The sequence below is a fragment of the Cryptotermes secundus genome, unplaced genomic scaffold (assembly GCF_002891405.2).
Source record: "Cryptotermes secundus unplaced genomic scaffold, Csec_1.0 scaffold275, whole genome shotgun sequence".
Taxonomy (NCBI): domain Eukaryota; kingdom Metazoa; phylum Arthropoda; class Insecta; order Blattodea; family Kalotermitidae; genus Cryptotermes; species Cryptotermes secundus.
Genome location: NW_019734315.1, coordinates 586,674 through 608,684, shown reverse-complemented (window position 1 = coordinate 608,684; position 22,011 = coordinate 586,674). Strand labels below are relative to the sequence as shown.

Here is a 22,011-nt window from a genome sequence, read left to right as displayed (position 1 = left end):
CAGAGAAACTGCGCGCGCAGCTTACTGGGCATGCGTGACAGCTTCCAGCATGGCCTCGAGTAGGACATCGATACTCCACACGACATTCAAATAAATCCGCGGACATGCGAAAACGCGTAAAACGCAACCGCTTGTAAGGGTAAATCATTCATAATGTATGTGTAAAAAACAAACTCCGTGGCTTTAATCCTCAAGCGAACTATACCGACCGTGCGACCGCAGCTTGTCGGCGAAGTTAGTGCCAACTTTTTGCCGCTAGAGTGTGTCGCGTGGTCAGCGCAACGAATCCCCACGTCCATTAATTTCGGTTTTCTAGACCGGAGCCGCTACTTTTCCACTCAAGTAGCTCCTCAATTACCCTCAGGAGGCTGAGTGGACCTCGTTCTAGACCCACTACTGCTCATAAAATCTGGTAGCGTCGGGAATCGAACCCGGAACTCTGGATCTGTAGCCATGAACTCTGACCACTAGGTCACAGAGGCGGTCGGTTAATCCGCAGGCTGAAGAAAATACAGACTCCAGGAATCACATTTCGTGGCAAACCAAAAGGAAATTGAAATATAAGGACATCATTTAAAAAATGGAAAAATTCGGAATAGGACGGAGACTAGTCCGTGTGAAACAGGAAAGGAAGATACATCATAAGTGGAATAATTCTCACCGCGGGCCAGCATGAAATATAGTTAGATCAAACAAGAGTGCAATATGCATACAATGTTTTGAAATGAGTACATTTCGATTTTGCCTGACGAGGACTTCGTTGTTTCAATGTTATTTTGTTGCAACAGTGTGTACAGTTACTATTAACCGAGGACTCGCCTCACAGCACGTAGAGGATTACGTTAGATCGTGTGCGTCATTAAACTTTTTGTAATGGCATAAGATGATGCAGGGAATTTTTGAAGCAAGGGCTATAACTGACTCATAAGAATCAAATTTAAGATTGCCGGACAAATTTTAGTGTAGATTCCTTATACCAAAAATTACCGTCATTCCACGAGTTATTTTGCTGATATAACAAACAGGACTGTGGACGAACAAATAGAATGTCCCTGAAGAGGGAAACGGAGAAGACCTCCGAAATGTAGGTTTTCAGCTCAACACTGGCACGACTGGTCGCTCTAGATGACATTGATGCACTCAGTCGCAATGGAATCTGCAAATTGTGCGCCTACATTTACAGTTTATTTTTTATATTCTGATATCTCTTCTTTCAGACAAGAGACGGGAAGGTACATAGTTCAGAATAACCGCAGAAAGGTAACAATCAGTTCCTGATTTAAATATGCCCTTAATTTCTTCGAGGTGGGGGCACGCGGTAGCGTAGTTGGTTGAGGCGCTATTCTACAAGCCGGTAGGTTGCGGGATCGAATCCCGATGAGGTGAATTTTTTCAATTTACCTAATCTTTCCAGACGTACTATGGCCCTGGTGGCGACTCAGCCTCTAACAGAGATGAGTATCAGGAATATTCTTGGAATGTTCTTCCGGGTAAAGGGCGGTCCGCGCGTAAAGCTGATAACCTCACCGCCATCTGTGAGCCGATTTTCTAGAAAATGTGGGAGTCTCAACATCTCACAACCTTATGGGACTAGCTACGAGGTACAGGTTGGACTGCCGGAGTTTGATTCTCTGCATGGGCAAGAAATTAGGCTCTGGAGCCTACCCAGCCGCCTATCCAATGGATAGCGGGCTACTTTCCCTGGGGTTAAACTGGCTCGAGCGTAAAGTTGACACGCCTCTTTATCTAGTGCTAAGGTCTGGAATGGTGGAGCTATACCTCCTCTCAGTCAAACGTCTTCATGGTGCATTGCTTTACTGAATAAGCAGAGGAAAAACCTTAATTTAGACATACAGGTATTGTATCCAGAGCTACGAGTAATGTGCCCACGGAACTTTGTAATTAGCTCCAAAACTTCATAATGATATTTAGAACAGCACTAAATAGCAGGCACCTTGCAACTTATGACATCGTAGGCTCGAAGCTTATAAACATGAAATATTTATCTTGTATATAAATTAAGTAATGTTTTACAGAATTATAAGATTTAAGGTTTTCACGGCTGTGACTATGAAAAATGCCGTCTTTTGGGATGTGCTGCCGTGTGGATCTTGTGTGAATCGAAGTTCCAGAGGAACATATCGCCTCCATCTTCAGAATAGAAAAATCCGCAAGCAAGGAACCGTGAGGTTCACACGGGGTTCACACGGCGTCACGTCGCAGAAGACGGCATTCTTTTACAAAATTATTTCGGAGATAACTTAGATATTAATGTTTGGGCATTTGGAGCACGACTTATTTCACTTTTTCATTCATCACTTTAGTCAACTCAGTTATTAAAAAGGGTGAGATATCCGGCGATCAAAACGAATTAATGATACCATATAAAAAGAGTTTCCAGCAGTTCTCATTCGTACAGTTTGAAAGTGTTATCAGCAACAGAGAAACTGTCACGTCCCAAATTTTAGTGACCATTTACCCTCGGCTTTAGTACAGTAGATAGTACACGGGTTTAGTGTGAGAAGAGAAGAGGGAGGGGCGTTCATGATAGGGCACATAGCTCCTGTATTTTGTTTTTGAAAACGTACTATAACAAAACTATGTGCTACAGAAGAGAACTGTGTTAATATTCCTCGTGTAGTGTTAAGTAACACGAAATATTTCAAACAGTAACCTGGTGTTAGTGTATCTATGGCTCTACACGCCTTTGTTGGGCCCTGACCGCTTTTTGAGTTCCTTGATCTTTTACACAGCCGTTAGGACACTTCGGACAGTGGATCAGCCTGTCGCAAATCACTATTTAAACACATGCAAATATCCATGCCTTGAGTGAGATTCGAACCCACGATCTCAATGTTTGCGCGGGCGAAGACAGTTCATGCCTTAGACAGCGAGGCCACTGTGATCGGCAACCTGGTGTTATATTTGACAAAATTTTAAATCGGTTGTCAACAATTCAACTGTAAATTTAGAAACTAGGCCATGTGTATCGGACATGTTGTAGAGATATTTGTCTTGTTCCTGAGCCGAGGTACAGGGTGCTGATCATTCTTATCAATAGGCATATATTCAGGTGAACTCTGGGATAGTACGCCTGTAAATAAGAGAGTGAGTTTGCCTTGTCCCAAATTCCCTTATACGCAGTATTCATGACAAATGTTCTGTTCCTTCAATACACTATAACCAACATCGCTTTTGCTTGCTGGTTTCTTGCTTGTCTTATTCTTCTACCTTGAAGATGGGGGAGACATTTTCCTCGGAAACGTCTGTTGACTTTGAAAGTATTACTCGACGTTAAATCGCAGAAGACAGAATTCTTCTGGATCTCATTCCTTCCTCAGATCAGGAATATACTCGTATACCAGAATGAAGACAACGAAATGCAAGCAGCTATGAGACCGAAATAAAGTAATAATAGTAATCAAAATAAGATCAAGTAATTAATGTGTTTAGTAATATAGTTTCGCAACTCAGTACGTACGTAGAAAGACATAATCTCAGCTACTGAACCTGGAGATCAGAGCTTTCTAAGGGACACAACTGAATAACTGTCTTTCCGATTTCTCACCGTAGGACTGAAATGTCCAATTCCCGAAACGTCGTGCTCCGTTCGTAATGCTAGACGACAGGCAAACTTCGGAAATTGAATAATACTAACTTTAATACAGGATTGCCATAAATCTTCAGGGTTCAATTATATTCGATTTATTTAGAGTAAATCTTGATAAAATTTATTTGTGGTCTTTGATCTTCTGCGTGGGCCTATGTTTCTCCCCCCACCCAATAACTGTTTTTGCTCCATCAATGATTGATATAAAATTTCTAATCAAGGTGTGAAAATTGGGTTTCAGGATTCATGATTATTTTCGGTGATTGGCAACACTGGTGTCTAAGTCCGTATTAAATCATGTGACTATGTGATTCAGCATCCGTTAGGTTTCTGCTTCCTTTCCGATTTTAATGCAGTTTAATAACCAGACACGATAGCTCAGTTGGTACAGCGACTGGGTTACGGGCCTGGACAATCGAAATATCTTCGGTCGATTCCCGGTACATCGGATCGAGGTTCTCAAGTTGGTGTCAATGAAGAGTATTATCTGACGTGTGACATGATAGAAAGAAGTTCTCAGACGTTTCGGAGGAACGTACTGTTCATCTTCAGGGATCAGAAACATGATAAAAAGCAACAGGGAAGAAGCAAAGAGTAAATTAATCTTACTGAGCTGAAGGTGGAGGCAGTGCAGTCTTTCAAAACGTCGATAAACTACAACGAAAGTATACGGACCCACATCTCAGGAGATATTGTTCTTCTCGTTATTATTGCAGTTCGTTAAACTGATTCCGTGTCGTTACTTTCAACTGCGTAGTTCAAGAATTTAACTTCGAACAGTGGACTCCTATCTGACGATCTGAATCGAGGGTGTGCAGGAGTCGGACACCGAACTATGTCGGACAGCGGGTGGCATTCAGGTACTAGAACATTCCACATTAACCGATAAAGAATAATAAATGTGTTCCAGACTGGACTAGCAGCTAACAAGAGATGAAAGCTTAACCATAGTTGGCGCCCTCAGCTTTGTTTCTTCAGTAAACAGTTCTTGCTATCTTCTGCACTCATCTGTGCCGGGTAGCCACGCTCTGTCAGTGGTTACTGTTACCCGCAACATTTTGTACAGAGATCTGAGCAGTGTGGCCGGAGCACTGGGTAAAACATAAAATTGTCCATCTGCTTAATTAAGCACCCCGCCATAATGTCTCATGAGAGAGATTTGGTATAAATCCGCACATTTAACATAGGGGTGAGTGGTCAGCTTCACGCGCTGGCCGCTTTATCACTGGAGATAGGAAGCTGGGTGTGCCCCAGAACAAGTCTGAACGCAAGGGAGAAGGAGAAAATCTTTCATTATAAGGTAATTTAATGGCAACCCCGGTATTGTCCAACCCTTAGCATGGTCACTATGTTGACTGAGCTATACAGGCTCCATAGCAGGGCTTTCACCCTGCAATGAACAAGTAGGCTTATTAGAAATATTTACCAATAGGGAGTGCATTTGGAATTACGAGGCATTGGTACTGATAAGTTTTAATAGTTCTATTCGAGAAACTAGATAGGTTGAAAACTGTCTGTGGTAACTTGTGCCCCATATTGTCTTCAGCTTAGGACTTTATCATGTTATAAGTATCCATCAGTTATACTTATTGCACCAGATATTTTACGATATCTCCACTTTTTACCTCTCTACCTCTCTAACTTTCTAGCTGGCTAACTACCTAACCAACAAGATACTGTAACGTGTGGTACCGTTGCTATGCAGCGATCGCTAGAAGAAAGATGCGTTTCTTGATAGCGTCCGATTAACATGCTAGGCATCCGCCCTAATAACAATAGAAGAACTGTTGGAGGTTGTTATTTTCTATTGGGTCCGCCCCGAGGCTATATAACATGGACCCCAGGCCGGCTGAGTTCAGTTGAAGATTTTAGCTTTACAAGGGAGGCTGACAAGAGATGTCGATGCAGTTCAGTTGAGAGCTGAAAGTCCGTCTGTGAAGAAAACAGTTCACTTACGGGATATTCGCCTGACCGTAACGACGTGAGAGCGGGAAGCTGAAGAAACCGTTGTTAGGGAAAGGCTGTTGAAGACACAGAAGGCTGAAGAAGGGCTTAGCGGGTGCCTTTGTGACGTGTCAGTTGTGCAGATTAGCAGTGGCGCCGTAATTAGGCTACTTGTAGTTCCGTATGGTGTGTACAAGTGGTCAATAATTCCAATTCACCAATCCAAACTCCGTATATAGACACAACATTAAACCGTGACAATACTCAACTGTCCGACTCACTTAATAAGAAAATAATTACCTAGATAGCTAACTGGCTAACTAAGTATCTAGGTCACTGAGTAATTATCTAGCGAAATAAGGAACTAACTAGCCAACGAGTCAAACCTGTCAGGCAAATAGTGCCGCGAACACCAGAAATTTATTCTGCCTTTTATGACGTTAAGCCTGCAGAATAGATCTCCCCTGAGTAAATTCATTTCTTTCACTATTAACGCAGTCTAAATGCAGGCCTGATTATATTTAGAATTCTGTATAACATGACTGTACATGTAACCTTAATAGTCTAACGTGAGGGCACGCTCTGCAGTACGTTATTTTTAGTAGGCCTATAGAGCTAATTCTGATCGATCTCAGACTCTGAAACAGCGTTTCTCAATAGTTTCTGGCTAAACTGAAACACTGCAGTGTTTTCTGAGGACAGACCCCTCTGTGTCTGATACTGGAGGCTTACCGTACACCAGGGCAGGGTTTGAGGGAGAAGGAGCCGGACGGTGACCCCAAAGCTTCCACAGAACAGAAATAGAATTTACAGATTTTGTTGAGATATTTGCCCAACTCATGAAGCATAACTGGGATCATTCCACGTTCTGGAGCTTTGAGCTACGTCCTAGTGGACAATTCAGTACCATACGTGACGTGGTAACATTCCTTCGTGGCGTAAGTGTTGGCAATTTTATTTAATTGATTTCATTTTATACCAAACATAAGCCTTTTTTTCTATTATTTTAAGAGATTCACAGACGGATATGAAGTCAGCTTTATGAAGATATTTATGTTACTATTTATTGGTGCTTCTTCTGTTTTCATATTTACCAAACGTTAGACCATATTACAGTCTGACACATAAATACTTTAATTCATTTTATACCGAATTAAATAATAAGTTATCTACGCTGATTTTTACACAAGGAGATTTAACCATGGATGCTGACACCTTCTAAACGTACAGTCTGTCTCTCTCTCTCTCCCTCTCTCTCTCACACACACAGACACACACTCTCACACACATACACACACAGACAATTGACTGTGACCCTGGGCCCAATCTAGAGGTTCCAGAAGGAAGATGGACTTTTTAGGAAGTGGGCAAGAGACACGAAGATTTATATGGAAGGATTTAATTACAAGAAGCTAAGAATAGTACCAAGCTATGATTTCAGATGCTTCTGAAGGAACTAGAAAACTTGGATGACAATATGAAAACCAACAGAGTTTGAGAAAGAATCTTTATGGTTTGCATCCTGTTGTGTTCTCGATAATCGTGTAAATTAGGACGTCAGCACAAAATAAAAAATATTTTTAACAGGAAGACAAAATAGATACTGCTGTATCACAATTGTTTAGTTATTATGCGAAGTTATACGCTACATGTTTCGACCTTTCCTAGGTCATCATCTGGCGACTTACTTGAAAAACTACTTTCTTGAATTAAGTTGTCTTAATATGGCTCCGTATTAAGACATTGTTATTATTATTATTATTAAAGCGAATATGCCTTGGTAGTTTTGAATTCCATCACGTCCACTGAAGATCTCAACCTACTTGTAATCGGGGCGGTTTCACTCAATCATGTTTTATAAACTTCTACCTAAAATTATTAATAATATTTGTTCTTAGTTATTATATAAAACAGTAAATTTGTCCCTGTGCTTAACTAATTAAGCATTACACCTTAAAGACCTATGGGGAAGTGGCTACATAGATCCACATTTTCTTGATCTCGGTACTAGTTGAAGGTAAGTGGTCAGTTTCATGCCCCGGCCGCTTTATTCCCNCTCCGGCCGCTTTACCCCCGGGAAAGACTTCCCGGTACCCATTGTATTGGAGGTTGGGTGAACCCCAGAGCCGGTCTGGACGAAATGGAAAAGTGAAAATTCTTGACCCATCCAGGACTCGAACTCCGAGCTCTCGGTCGTCCAGCCCGTAGCCAGTCGCTATACGGACCGAATTATCCCGGCTCCTAGTTACGTTGTTCTTTGCATATATCTCTTCATTTTTATTTTGTTTTTTCACTTTTTCTCTATTAATTTGTTTTCTTTCTCCAGTGTTTGCCTGTAATTTATCTTTTTGCTGTTTTCAAGAACTTCAGTAGATGGCTAATTTATTATCATTACTTTCAGAGTACACATTGTATTATATACACTGTATCCTTGTATATGTAGGTATACTTTACTTTCTCAGATCTATTATTTGAGTTTATTATTATTATTATTATTATTATTATTATTATTATTATTATTATTACTGTTTTATTATCATCATTCATCGGATTATATGAATTTTAGTGGCTTTTACTCTGTGTGTGTTCGTTCGTCTCAGTTTGTAGTTGGCCTTTGGGCTGTTGAGTTAGCACGCAAATGAAGGGGAACTGAAGTGAATTGAATTATTACTGAAGATTTATTTTCTTTTACTTGATGAAGATTTGTGGTTTTTAATCCACGAACATAATTAGCCTAGCTATCTCGTTAACACGAACTGGAATTGTGTTGCATGGATTCTGCTGATGGAGGTCTCTTCGTGTCCCGAATATGAGGCTGGTAGCAGATTCTGTGGATATAAATCTCTGTTCATATTGATGTCCACAAACAGAGTGGAATAACAGCGTGTCCTTTGTACTTTGTACATCGAAATAGAACTATTATATAGGAACACCACTGCCACAACAATACATTATATAATTAAACCATAAATAAACGTTTTACACAGATGTAACAGTGAACCCACTTCACCACGGCCATATGTAATTTATCAAACAAGTTAACAAGAGGGCCTGGGAAGGGGCCGTAACAGAAAAAGAAAGAACAAAAAGCTAATAACAATAAAAAGCGAGACAGAAATCGAGGAAGGGGATGTTTTTGTGACGTCACGGATACAATCCGTCGACTCCCTATTGGCTGTAAAACCGTCTTCTAAAGAGTCAATCTCATTAAAAACGTAGTGAATTTGAAAGGCGGGGTACAAGCTCGTATGGCTCCGCCTACTGGGCCCGCCCCTTTGCTCTGTCTCTTTCCTAGCATAGGACGCGTCACTCGCTCCGCCGCACTGGCTGCCGGAGCTCACGTCCCTCCGCCAGTACTGGGTTAGGCCTCTCCCGTGTAGGTTGCTTATGTCCCGTGCTAACTCTGGGCGCAGTGCTCAGGGAGAGGAGAAAAGGGTTCTTGCACGATAACCCCCACCCCGACGGGGGACAAAAAGTAATTTCAGTGACTGTGGGTACAAGTGCGTTCGTATATTTTTATAAAATGTATATCTAGGCCAGGTATAAACGGCGCAGAAATAATTTTAATAATATCATTTAAACATGAGTGAAGTGTGTCAGGTAGAAGGCGGTTGTGTGTATGGATAGCCTTGGTTGCTATGGACAGCCCCACAGCTGCCACTGTCCTCACGAAACTGTGGCAAGTTACAGAGACATAGCTTTGAGTTAAAAGAAGAGAACTGTGAGATAGTGTTTGAGACTGCTCCATGCTTGAGGAACCCCCGGCAGTTAGTATGACCGTGTTGAAACTCAGCCACCACCACCAACAACTCTCTGCAGCTAAAGACAAAACCAACAGCGTCGGGATGTCCACTGGTGGTGGAGCTGGAGGTGGTATATCCCCGGCTGCCCCTGCCAAGATGGATTCCTTAGTGCAGGTAGACTCTAATGACGAAACAAACGCCATGGCTACGGCGGGTGGCATCGTCAAGGCCGGTGTTCAGCTGCCACCCCAACCGCAAGTCGCCAATCACGAGCAGCAACAAACTACGAACTCTCGAACTAGCCACATCAGTTTTAGTGTAGCGGCTCTGTTAGCTGACACACGGCCGACATCTCGTCACAGGTCGTCCCCTGCCTTCCTTTCGTCACAATCGCCACCGCTAGAATCGTCTACCCTTTACCAGTCAGAACAACCCCTTACGTCTTCGGACGAAGAACTGAATGACGACGAGTCCGAACAGGGAAGTGCTGTTGACGTCGAAGTTCTCAGGGACTCTAATTCCCCTGTCAGCATACCGACGCCTTTACAACCGGGTGGCAGGTTGAGTGGCAGTCCGGCGGATGTGTTATCGGCAAGGTTTATGTTCGCGGGCGGTCATGGCCCCGGTGGCGGCGTCGTGACTCCCGTGAGACCGACTCCATTCTCTGCCCTCGCTGCGGCTGCGGCCGCGTATTCGGCCGGCCTTCAACACCACCACCCCGCACCACATCACCAGCCCACCTCGTGGGCCGCGTCCACCCTCGTGGGACACTACCCTGGTGCCATGTTTCCTGGACCGGCGGCAGCAGCTGCGGCCTTTGCGGCTGCAGGGCTGGCAGGTTCCCCAGGTGAGCAGTACAGGGCAGTCGGCCGTAGGAACCACTACGTAACATATCCAGAGATGGCGCGGCTTGTCTGTAAGCTTTCAGAAATTAGTATTGCCGTTTAAGTAGATAAATATGTTCATTGTTCTTAGCATGTTCACGTTTAAAAAATACAAAAGTAATTTCATTGTAAGATTTCATTGCCGTTGGGCGTATTTTAATTTTATCAATACTTTCGTTCCCACGATACAATGTATTTTGAAGGTTCGTGATTTCAAGACTTGGGACTGTAGTTTTGAAGGCTTTATTGCCGTTACTTAAATCTAAAACAGGTCTCTGCGCATGTAATCCAGCCACTGCACCAGAGACAACGAGAAAAACAACCAGTTTAGGGCAGTGGTTCTCAACCTTTGTGAGATCGCGGCCCGGTAAATTCTTTTTTGTATAAGACGAGGGCCTGGTATAATTGATACCAGGGCTTGGTTGCAGGGCGCGGCCCGGCGGTTAAGAAACACTGGCTTAGAGGACCCAAATTTCTGACCTACTTAGGTGGGTGCATGAGTGCAAACATCTGTCATTTTAGAGGGAAAACCTCCTATGTCTGCTTATCCCACTCTGGCTCCCTTCTTCAGAACGATTTAATTAAGAAACTACGGCTTCTTTATCGTATTATAGCGTATTAAAATTTAATTAGTACGTTTTGGAGACCTTGCTTGAACACTTATAGGCCTAAACAATGATTACTGACCCCTGTGCTCTGTGTTTGTTCCACGAATGTGAAGGAATAAGATTTTAAGCAAGTGATGAGCTCAGAAGAGCAGTGATCTACTTCTCTTACCTGGATAACTGAACCATGTGACTAATGGAGATAACCATGTGGTTGTAATATAATAGGATGGTTGAAATGCAGTACGGTGAAGCAAGGGAATTTCGAAAGCATACCAGGGTCGATACTTTTATATTTTGTTTAAATTTCAGCTGAAAGGGGTGCACTGTTCATCACAATAGCGGAAACAACACAAAATAGCAAAAGGCTCACGGAAAAAGTTGTGTTATTTTTAGAAATATATTTCGATAACAGTCGTTATTACGAGATTCCTTAGGCCCAAATGGATATTAGTATGATATATCTAATTAAAATATTGAGGTAAATGATTTTTGCATTTTCTAGATGATTCTTGTAGGCTTCTCAACTGCAATTATTATCTGAGGTCGAATGACGCGAGAAAATCGTAGCAATTTGTGACAATGAAAATGTTGGGAGGGAAACGGCCGTGAAAATTTTCAGGGCTCCATTACCGCCATTCTTCTGGGGGGACCGAAGAAGATGTGGTAAATAACTTAAGTGAGTAGAGACGGGATATTAAAATGGATCTTAGAGAGATAGGATGGGGTGGTATGGATTGGATCTTTCCGGCTCAGGATAGGGGCTAGTGCATGGCTCTTGTGAACACAATTATGAACCATCGGGTTCCATAATGTATTGGGAAGTTCTTGAGTAGCTGCACAATTGGCGGTTTCTCAAGAAGGGCTCAACTCAATGAGGAAGTAGATTGTAGACGGTATGCTAACCGAGATACGAACGAGGCCATTTCGGATCGCAAATCAGTAGCGATAAGTCTTGGACCACCGCAATTGCGTAGGAAGTAGAATACACTAAAATTATTTAAACGGCGACAATCTTAATTAGCTTAAACGTGCAGTCGGACCTAGTTTCTATCCGCAGATTAAGTTCGTGCGCCAGCTATGATATAGGCTTACAGCTGTTAAAGCTAAACCCGCCAAGTGATCACGTGTAGACTCATGCAAAGTGTGAAGCTCGTGGCAGCTGACATGTTAGCATATATCTCAGCCTGTTCTAGAAGTCCGCCTGATAACATTTTTTCCGTAGGAAACGTGTGGAATGAAAAGTGTCTGTAAAATTATGAAATGTTTTATTTTGTAATCATTGTAGCCAATATCGAAATGGCTTATTTCTCAATATTAAATTCTCACCACAGGCACATTGCAGGGTTGTTCAATGGAGAATTTTGAAGAAGGAATAGGCCTCTTTATAGATGGTAATTCCTGCAGGACTTAGAGGAAGTGGATAGCTTGAAGATACGTTATGGCGCCCACAATAATTCTATAATATTTCAGCTTAAGATATCAGTGAACCGACTCAGGGACCGCAAATTATTTAAAAAAAGCGTAGTCGTGGGTTTGAAACCGCCTCTTATGCGCTTTGTTTCCCTTCCTGCGCTTCCCTGTATAAGTGGATGGGATCTTGTGATCTGTCGAAGCCCAGTCCAAGGTGTCCTACCAAATGTCTAAAAAGCTCCAAGTTCCTGAGCTAATTTCAAATTTGAATAGGCCAGAGGGCCCAGTGTGTAACAACTGAAGGAGGAATTGTCGCTGAGAAGATATTAGAACTTTCTCATTGCAAATAATTATACCTTCGGGTTTCCAAGATATCCGCAATTAATATATATGTAACAGGTAGCGTAATTGATTGAGGTATTATACTGCAAACCGGTAGGTAGCTGGTTCGCTTCCCGATGAGATCACTGGATTTTTCTTTGACCTAATTCTTCCAGCCGCACTATGGCCCTGGGTTCGACTAAGTCTCAGACAGAAATGAGTACCAGGATTCTTCCTGGGGTGTAAAGTGTAGCCGGCGCGTAAGGATGACATCACCGCCATCTATGAGCCGATTATCTAGAAAATATGGGAGCCTCAACGTCTCACAACCCAATGGGTCTCCATGGCCTCTTACAGGGACAGCTTTACCTTTTTTACGTAATAAAGTTTCATAAATGCAATAATTCATGGATTGTTGGTTAAACACTATTTAATCCACGATTAATTACGATGTGTTTTCGCCATTTGGGGCTATCATCAGTTTTCATTAAATTGCTGCATTTTTTGCTTTAACAGTTGATTGCGCGTAAGAATTGGAAGTTTAAAAGCTTCTGAAGAGTCAAGTTGGATCCTTGTTAAAATAATTTAACTTAAATTTGACATAAGTATTATGTGTTTTCCCTAGACTGTTCTTTGTTATGTTGCTGTTTACAAGGAAATGCTCTAATGTTCTGCGGTTTGCTGACGTTAGTACAGCATTCACGTGTCTGAAAGCTTGAGGATTTTAACAAAACTTGAAGAAATTTGTATTTTTATCTATATCGTTTCAAGGAAATGTGTGAACAGCACTTTCTTCTCCATTCTACGTAAGATGGACATGTACGGGACTATGCAAAATAATTCTCAAGTGACACTCCCCGTCTGTAAGTGTACTAAAAATTAGCAGCGAATGCCTTGAAGCTTGTGAGACTAACCAGAAGCAAAGTCCAGATATCTACTTGCGTGAAGGACACCATGCAAGTATCCAACGGTTCAGAAAATATTTTCCTGTAGGGTAAAGGGGCTAAATAACGCCACCAATTCAATTATTGGCACCTTTCGAACTATACGTCAGAAATAACCAAATATTATTTTCTAAGAAACCATATTCTTCACAATTTCAGAGACGTACAGCATTTTCTAAAATTCTTGCTCCTATTCTCGAAGGAAACGTTAATGTAAGAGAATGGAAAATAGTGTTATTATCATATAGGCAGATTATTAAAGCAAGTCACGTCTGAATTTCTTCATTCAAATAAGAATTATAGAAATGAAATTTCATTCAAGCAAAATAAATACATTTAACAGAATAGGATAACAGAGTAATATAATAGTTTGAAGTCAAAATCCTCATTTACCGAACTCCAACAAATCATTAGAAAATTTTACTCACATGAAAAGGCTTAAAATTTCATCTGACTACTGTTTAAAAACGCAAAATTATTCGATTTCAATTAAGGTAGACAAATTATTTATTGTAACTTGTTTGAGTTATTTTAGTCTACTTGGGGTTTTTGAAGAATTCTATGCAGTTATGAGTTGCAGTTTAAGATATCTGGTGGACTTACTGTTGGAAATTCACAGCACGAACTAAATGTGCTATCCGTTAGACAGGTAGCTGAGGTACTCAGTGAAGGATCCTTAACCTCCGCTTAATAATGTTTGCGGTTTGAAGTCGTACGTATGTGTAAGTCCTTCCTCAGCGTGTGTGGTTCTTTGCAATAGCATCTGGCCCTGTGGTTACGTACGGACAGAATCCAAAGGCCGAGCCTACAGCTTCACAGTGTTTGTGTATTGTTGCACAAATCCCGCATCGTACCTTCATGCTAACCCACCGAGCATACAAGTATCGGTTTAGTAGTACATGAATAAGTACTGTACGTTGGCAGAGTCAGTCTCGAGGAGCTGATAGTTGTTAAGTTATCAATAATATTCACGCTTTTCATAGTACCCGACTCTTCAATAGTGTTCCTAAGAGTCCACCATTGACTCGGCCCCTGCCTCAGTTGAGTCAAGCTCGCTCCTTCACACGCCACCTCGTTCAGGTGTCTCTTGTACCCTTCCATCTAAGCCTAGATTTAAGATTTGATGTCTTCCATTATTTTTTTCAGCTAAAATGTTAGGCTATATTAATTCCAGTTTCCTCATGCGTTCTATTTATCCAGCTCATCCTTCTTGATTTCGTAGCCTTAATAATTCAATTTTAGGTGAAGAGTAAAAATTCCCCATTATAGAAATTTCATGATCTACCTGTTACATCTTTTCTATTCAAGTATAAATATTCTCCTCATGACCTTTTTTTTCAAACACAATCAATCAATAAGTCAATCAATGTCCTTACCCTGGCGTAAGACACCAAGCCTTTCTCTCATAACTATCTAACTAACTCCATGGAGTTCGGTTCTTCTCGAGAAGCCGCCAGTCGCTCAGCTACTCTAGAATTTCCCAACATTTTATGGAACCCGAATGGGCATTTCCATGGGCACAAGAGCCATCCGTTGGTCCCTAGATCAATCCAACCCATCTCACTCCATCCTCTTTCTCTAAGACAGTTTTTAATATCATCCTCCCACTTACGTTTAGGTCTTATTAGTTTTCTCTCTCCTTCTGGTTTCCCCACCAAAATCCTACGCGCATTACACTTTCCTCCATACGTGCTACATGCCCTGCAAATCTCATCATTCTAACTGCGTTTGGCGAGGAGTAGAAGTTATGAAGTTCCTTATTTTGCTGTTTTCTCCAACCTCCTCTCATAAGTCAGTGGATGAATATGTCAATTACTAACTCTTAAGTTCCTCATTATATGATTTTCTATATCCTCCTGTTTCTTCCTCTTTCATAATTCAAAGCATTCTCATCCGCACTCGACCAATCCATTCTTGCCTTCTTCTTATAAGAGACCACTTTCATATCCATACACAATTACGGGTAATAATGGGCCTATTCCTTTTGTATCCGTTCAATGTTTATGCAGAAGACTGGAAAATGAAGTTTGTTAATTTGATTAGAGAAAGAAATTCCCAAACTTAGGCTGTTCTTAAATTCTTTTTGATAGATCTATAGGCCCACTAGGAGTAATTTTGAGTTTTTTGGTTTAATTTCGTTCCCATATACTTTGTATGTTTAGGTCTGTATTATCATTATATCGTAAATACTGCTGACGAGGCAATGCCCATGTCAGTGTACTTACTTATCTCTGTGTGTATTTGTAAAGCAACATTCTTACTAATGTCTAACAGACCTTCTTTGTGGCATTTACATTTTTGTTAATGACAAGACACAGGAGCTCTCTTGCTGTTAACGAAGGTGTAGAGAAATGTTGGAAATAAACTTTGAAAGGCGATGTTATTGCCGAAGCTAGGTTATTAGCATGGAAACCATAATTGATTTCTCAATACAGTAGGCTGTGAATTGTCCGATGTAGAAGAAAAATTAATTTTCCCAGATAATCTATAAGATGAATATGTAATAATTTATGAATTAGGATATGAACATCTAAAATGTTATTATACTCGAATGATATTGGTAGAAAATTTAGTGTGGTTTCTGAGAAATTCTTCTGCTGTAACTACACATGAAAGAAAACTGAATGAAGGGAATTTCTCTATTTTTTTTTTTTCATAAATTTGAAACACAAAATGAAATTCCCTGTGATTTGTTCTTGTTTCAATTTAAAAAGCAATTTCTCATGCAGTTTATATTTTGACCAGTAAGATTTCTAAGCAAAGCACCCGGATAGCCCACCCCCTGTTAATCCAAAGTGTATTTTATGTGTAATAAAATTAATTTTCTGCGAGTTTACTTTTCGCGCCCCCGAAGCGGTAACTCTCAGGATCCGCCCTGTCAGCAGGCAGTAGCAATTTTTAGCTCGTGAAATTCGACAGAAATCCGCTGTAGCCGTTAGCTTCATTGACTGAAGAGCAGCTTTGAGTTGCGAGTGAGGAAACCGAAAGAATATTCGGACTGAAAATCAACCACAAGGACTTCTGACAGACTGACGTCACGTCACGTCACTGCTGTATCAACATAATAAAAGCAAATGTTGATACAGTAATGTCTTCTTTGTTTTTTAAATACAGAATTTTGTTGTGTAGAATGCATACCTTATATACTTTTATATATCTTATTTAATTCGTAATATACCTCTAAATTTGTTCTTGTACTAAATTAATCTCCAAGCCATGAAGGCATATAGGGCGTGGACGTACAATTCCATGCCATTTGATTTCGACCCTAGATACAAGTGAGCAGTCAGCTCCGCTCTCCAACCGCTTTACTCCTCTGGGATAGAACCCACTGCCCATTGAATTGGATGCGGATAGGCTGTATGGCCGGTTTTAACGCTGTGAAGAAGAGAAAATTTCTGCCCCTGCCGGGAATAAGGCAGATTCTCCGGCCGTCTTGCCCTTAGCCTAGTCACTAAACTGCGCTATCCCTGCCCCCTTCAAATTGTAAATATACGTACTGAATTAAGGAAAAAAGAAATTAGTGAAGGGCTGAGGTTGTTGGACTGCAAGAGTGCCCAGAAATGTAAATTTGTAAGATCTGAGTTTTTCACGGCGGTACTATGAAGAAAGCCGGAAGGTCGCGGGTTCAAGTCCCGATGAGGTCATTGGATTTTTTTTTTCAATTGACCTAATCCTTCCGGCCGCACTATGGCCCTAGGGTCGACTCAGCCTCTAACAGAAATGAGTACCAGGAATTAATTTACAACCCTATGGGCCTTCATGGCCTGGTACATAGATATACTTTTTTACTTTTTTACTATGAAGAAAGCAGTCTTCTGGGATGTGGCACCATGCAGATATTGTGTTAACCGATGTTTCTGAGGAACGTATCGCCTCCATCTTCAAGGTAGAAGAAAAAGAATCCGAGAGCGAAGAACCAGCGAGAGCAGGTGTTAAGAGACGAATGTCGAGTTTATTTGAACCCAAGAGAAAAGAAGAGTTATCAGAGTGAAGACAGTAGTAAAATGATGAGATGAATAATTTGAGACTTGCTCGTGAGTAATTATTATTATTATTATTGTTATTGTTGTCGTGCGTGGAGGACATTGGGATGAGCGGGACTTCAGCACTCATGAGGGAGACGAGAAATGCATACAAATTTTTAGCTAGAAAACGTAAAAGGATGAGATGTTTTGGGAGACGTATTCGTAGATGTTAGTATACTTGTCATGTATTGTCACGTGTAGGAGAGTACTCGTGACGAACAACGGGTTCTAGACCGGATGATTGGATTTAGTGGCACTTGGTTACAATATCTCTTATTTACAACAAATACATCCCTATCGCTAATTTACACAATTTACAGTTCACCTTTACACATCCACTAGGATTCTCAGTCTTCTCCAGTCGTCTCCTGGCAACGGAACTAAATCAGTCTCACTCTGACTGAATATTCTAATCACACACTAAGTCTTCACAGGCTGACTTGTATTTTTACTTTAACTACTAACTTCCCGTGGCTATCTCCTACTGACAACTGAACTCTGTTCCAATGCTCTCCACTCAACTCTGATCTAATCCTATCTACATATTGTCGTTATATAGACTCCACAAGGACCACACAGAAAACACGGCCTCCACTGTTGATGAAGTTTGTTTTCAGCTTAGTTGCCTAGCAATAGACGTCCTATTGTTGCGTGCTAGTGTGTTGCAGGAATGTGTTTACAGACTCTTTGCCTAGTTGTGGACTTCCGCTTGTTCGTTGCTGTTCCGGGTTTAGGAAGTGTTTACCTAGCCGTTGCCTACAAACGGCGCATATGTGACAATATAAATGTATCTTGGATGATTAAGATATGGGCTCCTTTATCTGTTTCAGGCTAGAGAACACGGTAAAATAATTTAGGTGACCTTAAGCGGCTGGGAATGTTTTGAGTAGATGAGCAAATGTTAGCATCTCAAGAAGGATTGCTCTTCGTGGTTTTGGTTAGCATACATTTATGTAAAATTAAATGTTTAACAAAGTAGGCCTATTAATGCATTAGTTTTTCTGAAAATTAAAGGCTATATATAGAATGAAGACTCTACTGTAATTGCATTATTGATTCCAGTGCTGATGAAGGAAACTGTCTTATCGACTGAACGTAAGAAATATACATAAGGACAATTTCCCGCAGATTCAGTGACATTTGTCACGCGTCCTAGTGAAGAGCTCAAATATCGGAAAATCTGTGACCCTTCAACGAGTTGAAAACAGCCAATTTACACCTCACACCACGGTCTAATGCCTATGGCCTTTACGACACCGTAATGGTCACTTATTACAAGATCCAGCTTGAGGCATTTATAAAAAATATAATTGGAACATATAACTGGCATTCCCACTCTGCCCTCTGGTAAAAGAGTCCCATTTATCAGACTGTAGATTAAACGGCCTAAGGGTGGAGTTGATTTGGATTAAACTACATCATTTAAAATTTGAGCCTATCACAGCGGTGTGTAGATACTGTCTTCCGGGAGTCTTCTACACTGAAGTTGGTGGAACCCGGATGTTCATCATCATATTCACAAAATGGTGCCACTTGTCTGTTTCGCGAGAAAAAAAAAATCCTATCCACACGTTATTTCCTTAATTTTCAGTATAATATCTTTCTCCCTTTCTTTTACTTTCAGTGCAGTCGGCTAAACTTTCGTTTGGCAACTGCACACGACAAACTGTCTGTAATTATTTTATAATTTAGTTCTTCAAACAACTTATATGATTGACATATACTTCTGGAGCGCTAAACTTCAGAAACAACACAAGAAATCGCAGCTATCGGATATTTCCAAGATAATCTGGGGATATTATTCTGACATTGCACGAACACAAGACACCACAAGAAGGGGGCATAATTTTTATTACCGTCCTTTTAATTTTACGAATCGTCGCTTCGCTTTCCTCATTAGTCACACAGAAACATGAAGAGTTGTTTTTAGTGGCAGCTGTTTTATTGCAGGACTCGCCTGAAGCTCCCTTTGCTTTATCGGTGCGACATTGCAAGCATCAGCCGTAAAAGAAACTTATTGGCAAGAAGGTAAATAAGAAGAACAAACGTTTTAGAAATCAAAGGAAAAAAGATTATAGAATAATATAAACAGAAAGAGGAAAGAAGAAAGAGAGATAGGATATAAAGAAAGAAAGAAAGAAAGAGAAAATGAAGGAAGAGTAAATACTACCGAAGAGCAGTCGTGTTAAATTTGAAGTTAAATCTGCTTAACTTGTTTGGAGTAAGAAGCATATAGGAATTCATGCTTCCGTTGAAGTGGTCAGTTTTACTGTCTGGACGCTTGTATGTCCACGGTAGTACCTCCACGCCTGTTGTACACCTCGGTAAGATAAAGTATCCACATAATAGGTTTGGTGGGAACCCAGTAGCGTAGTTGGTTGAGACACTGTACTACAAGACGGAATATCGCGGATTCGATTCCCGATGAGGTCACTGGATCTTTCAATTCACCTAATCCTTCCTTTGGCTCTAATATATCCACTCCCCCATAAGTCTTCATGGCGTAGTGCTTAATTAGTTAAGCACAGGGAAACTTTACCTTTTACCTTTACCTATTCCTTCCAGCCGCACTATGTCCCTGGGGTCGATTCAGCCTTCTCACAGAAATGAGTACCAAGAATCTTCCTGGGAGTAAAGGGTGATCGGCACATAAGACTGATAATCTGACCGCCGGTTGTGAGCCAATTGTCTAGAAAATGTGGGAGCCTCGACGTCTCACAACCCCATGGGCCTCCACGGCCTGTTACAGGGATAATTTTGCCTTTTTTAATAGATTTCGAAGTCTTTGTGACTACTCCGTTGTTGGGTGCAGGAACCGAGCTGCTCAGAGCTGCTTGTATCTGTGTAAGGGACTCAGGAAAACAGAAAACAGGCAAAACCTCATAGGCAATATGATCAACGCTTCGGGGTGTGGCCGAAATTAAAAGTCAGTTGCTCGCATATTTGTCCATAGGGTAGGCACAAATGCCAACAACTCTGCCGCATTGTAACGCGTGGGTAGAACTGCTTCTTGGTAACTTCAAGCGGTAACAATCCCGTGATACTTTTAAATGACTAACTCAGTATTTAGGTTAGCTTTCTTGCTTTCTTACTTGCTCTGCAACCAACCAGCTGCTGGGTAATAGCTGAAGCTCCAGACATTTTTTCTTTGATTATTTAACGACACTTATTCAGCATCAAGACTATATAGTATCGGCCCCAAACTTAAAGACTGAGGACAGGACAATGTGATGCCCTTTTCAGGGATTCTGCCCACAGAAGATGGCGGTGACAGGTTAGTGCGGATCAATGGAGGAGGGATGGTTAACAAGGAAAAACAGCAGAGGGCACGTACATCATTTGAAATTAATCATAATTGAACCCTCCAATCTGCGGCTAGAAATTAACACGTAGTCGACGAGGTTGCAGCGTGACTTTTGACTATAAAATGAAATAATTTTGCCATAGGATACTGAGGAAAATATCTGAAGTAAGAGAGAGGATGTAACAGGAGCTCGGGGAAAACTGAACATTGAGGAACTGCAAAATTTATGTTACTAACCAGGTAGGCTACAGTTAGAATGATTAATTGAAGGAGAATGACTTGACGGGACATGTAGTACGCATGGGAGGGGTAAGAGTACCTATAGAATTTTAGTTTGAAAGGATGAACAGGCCACTTATAGTATAACTAATTAGGCATAGGTGGGAGGATTGTTATGTATCCAGTGTTTGTGTGACTAATAAGATTGGTTTTGGATTTGATGATCGAATTTATTGGACTTTTATACAGCTGGTTACAAGAGTTCACAAATCACTATCTGACACACGGTGATCTTCTTCCGTTTGGACACTCTAGTGGAAATATTCTGACTTCCAACTGAATTATCAGTTACCTTGGCTTCTCGTTATATAGCCTCGGGTTGGACCACAACACAGAAAACATATCCGTTGCCTAGTAATGGATGTCCTCTACTGTTGCATATTCGCTGAAACGTGATTACTGAGTCGTTGCTTAGCAATTGATATATGCGAACCCCCAAATAAAACACCTGTTCTATTGTTATGTTCGTGCATTTCGGGCTTTGCCTAGCAATGGGTCTCTCCTATTGCTGGTTGTGTATTTGTTGCGGGCTTGTTTACCGAGTCGTTGCCTAACAATGGGTATATGCGTTAAAATATTGCAACTGATCTTCTAATATAGTGTAAAATGATGTGGAATGGATTGAATCGGCTTAGGGTGGGCTCTTGTATACATGGAAATAAACTATTGGATCCTGTAAAGGCCAGGACATTTCTTTACAAGATGGGCGAATATTAGATTCCTAAGATGTACTGTATTTCGCGTTATGATTTAGTTCTTGATAATTATACAGTACTGCTCAGGTCAGTGTATTCTGAGAGGTTGAATGCAGTTGAATGTTATCATACGCTACATTTCCTAAGTCACTCTCCTACAGCATCAGTTCAGATACAATGAAGTCAAAAGGTCGTAAACGCGGCTCTGGCGCACAAGCAAGTACGTGTATATCTCCGATTG

At 41.1% G+C, this 22,011-nt stretch overlaps 1 protein-coding gene across 2 annotated transcripts in view; it reads left to right on the top strand.

Moving 5' to 3' along the window:
* The first annotated feature begins 8,926 nt into the window (after positions 1-8,926).
* Positions 8,927-22,011, top strand: part of LOC111868537 (muscle segmentation homeobox) — a 143,128-nt gene continuing 130,043 nt past the window's right edge. For both annotated transcript variants that reach the window (XR_002843522.2, XM_023859251.2), the window contains exon 1: positions 8,927-10,144. Coding sequence is in view for 1 of the 2 variants with exons in the window: in XM_023859251.2 (XP_023715019.1) it covers positions 9,301-10,144 (844 nt within the window). In the remaining variant the exon portion in view is untranslated. The remainder of the gene's footprint in view (positions 10,145-22,011) is intronic.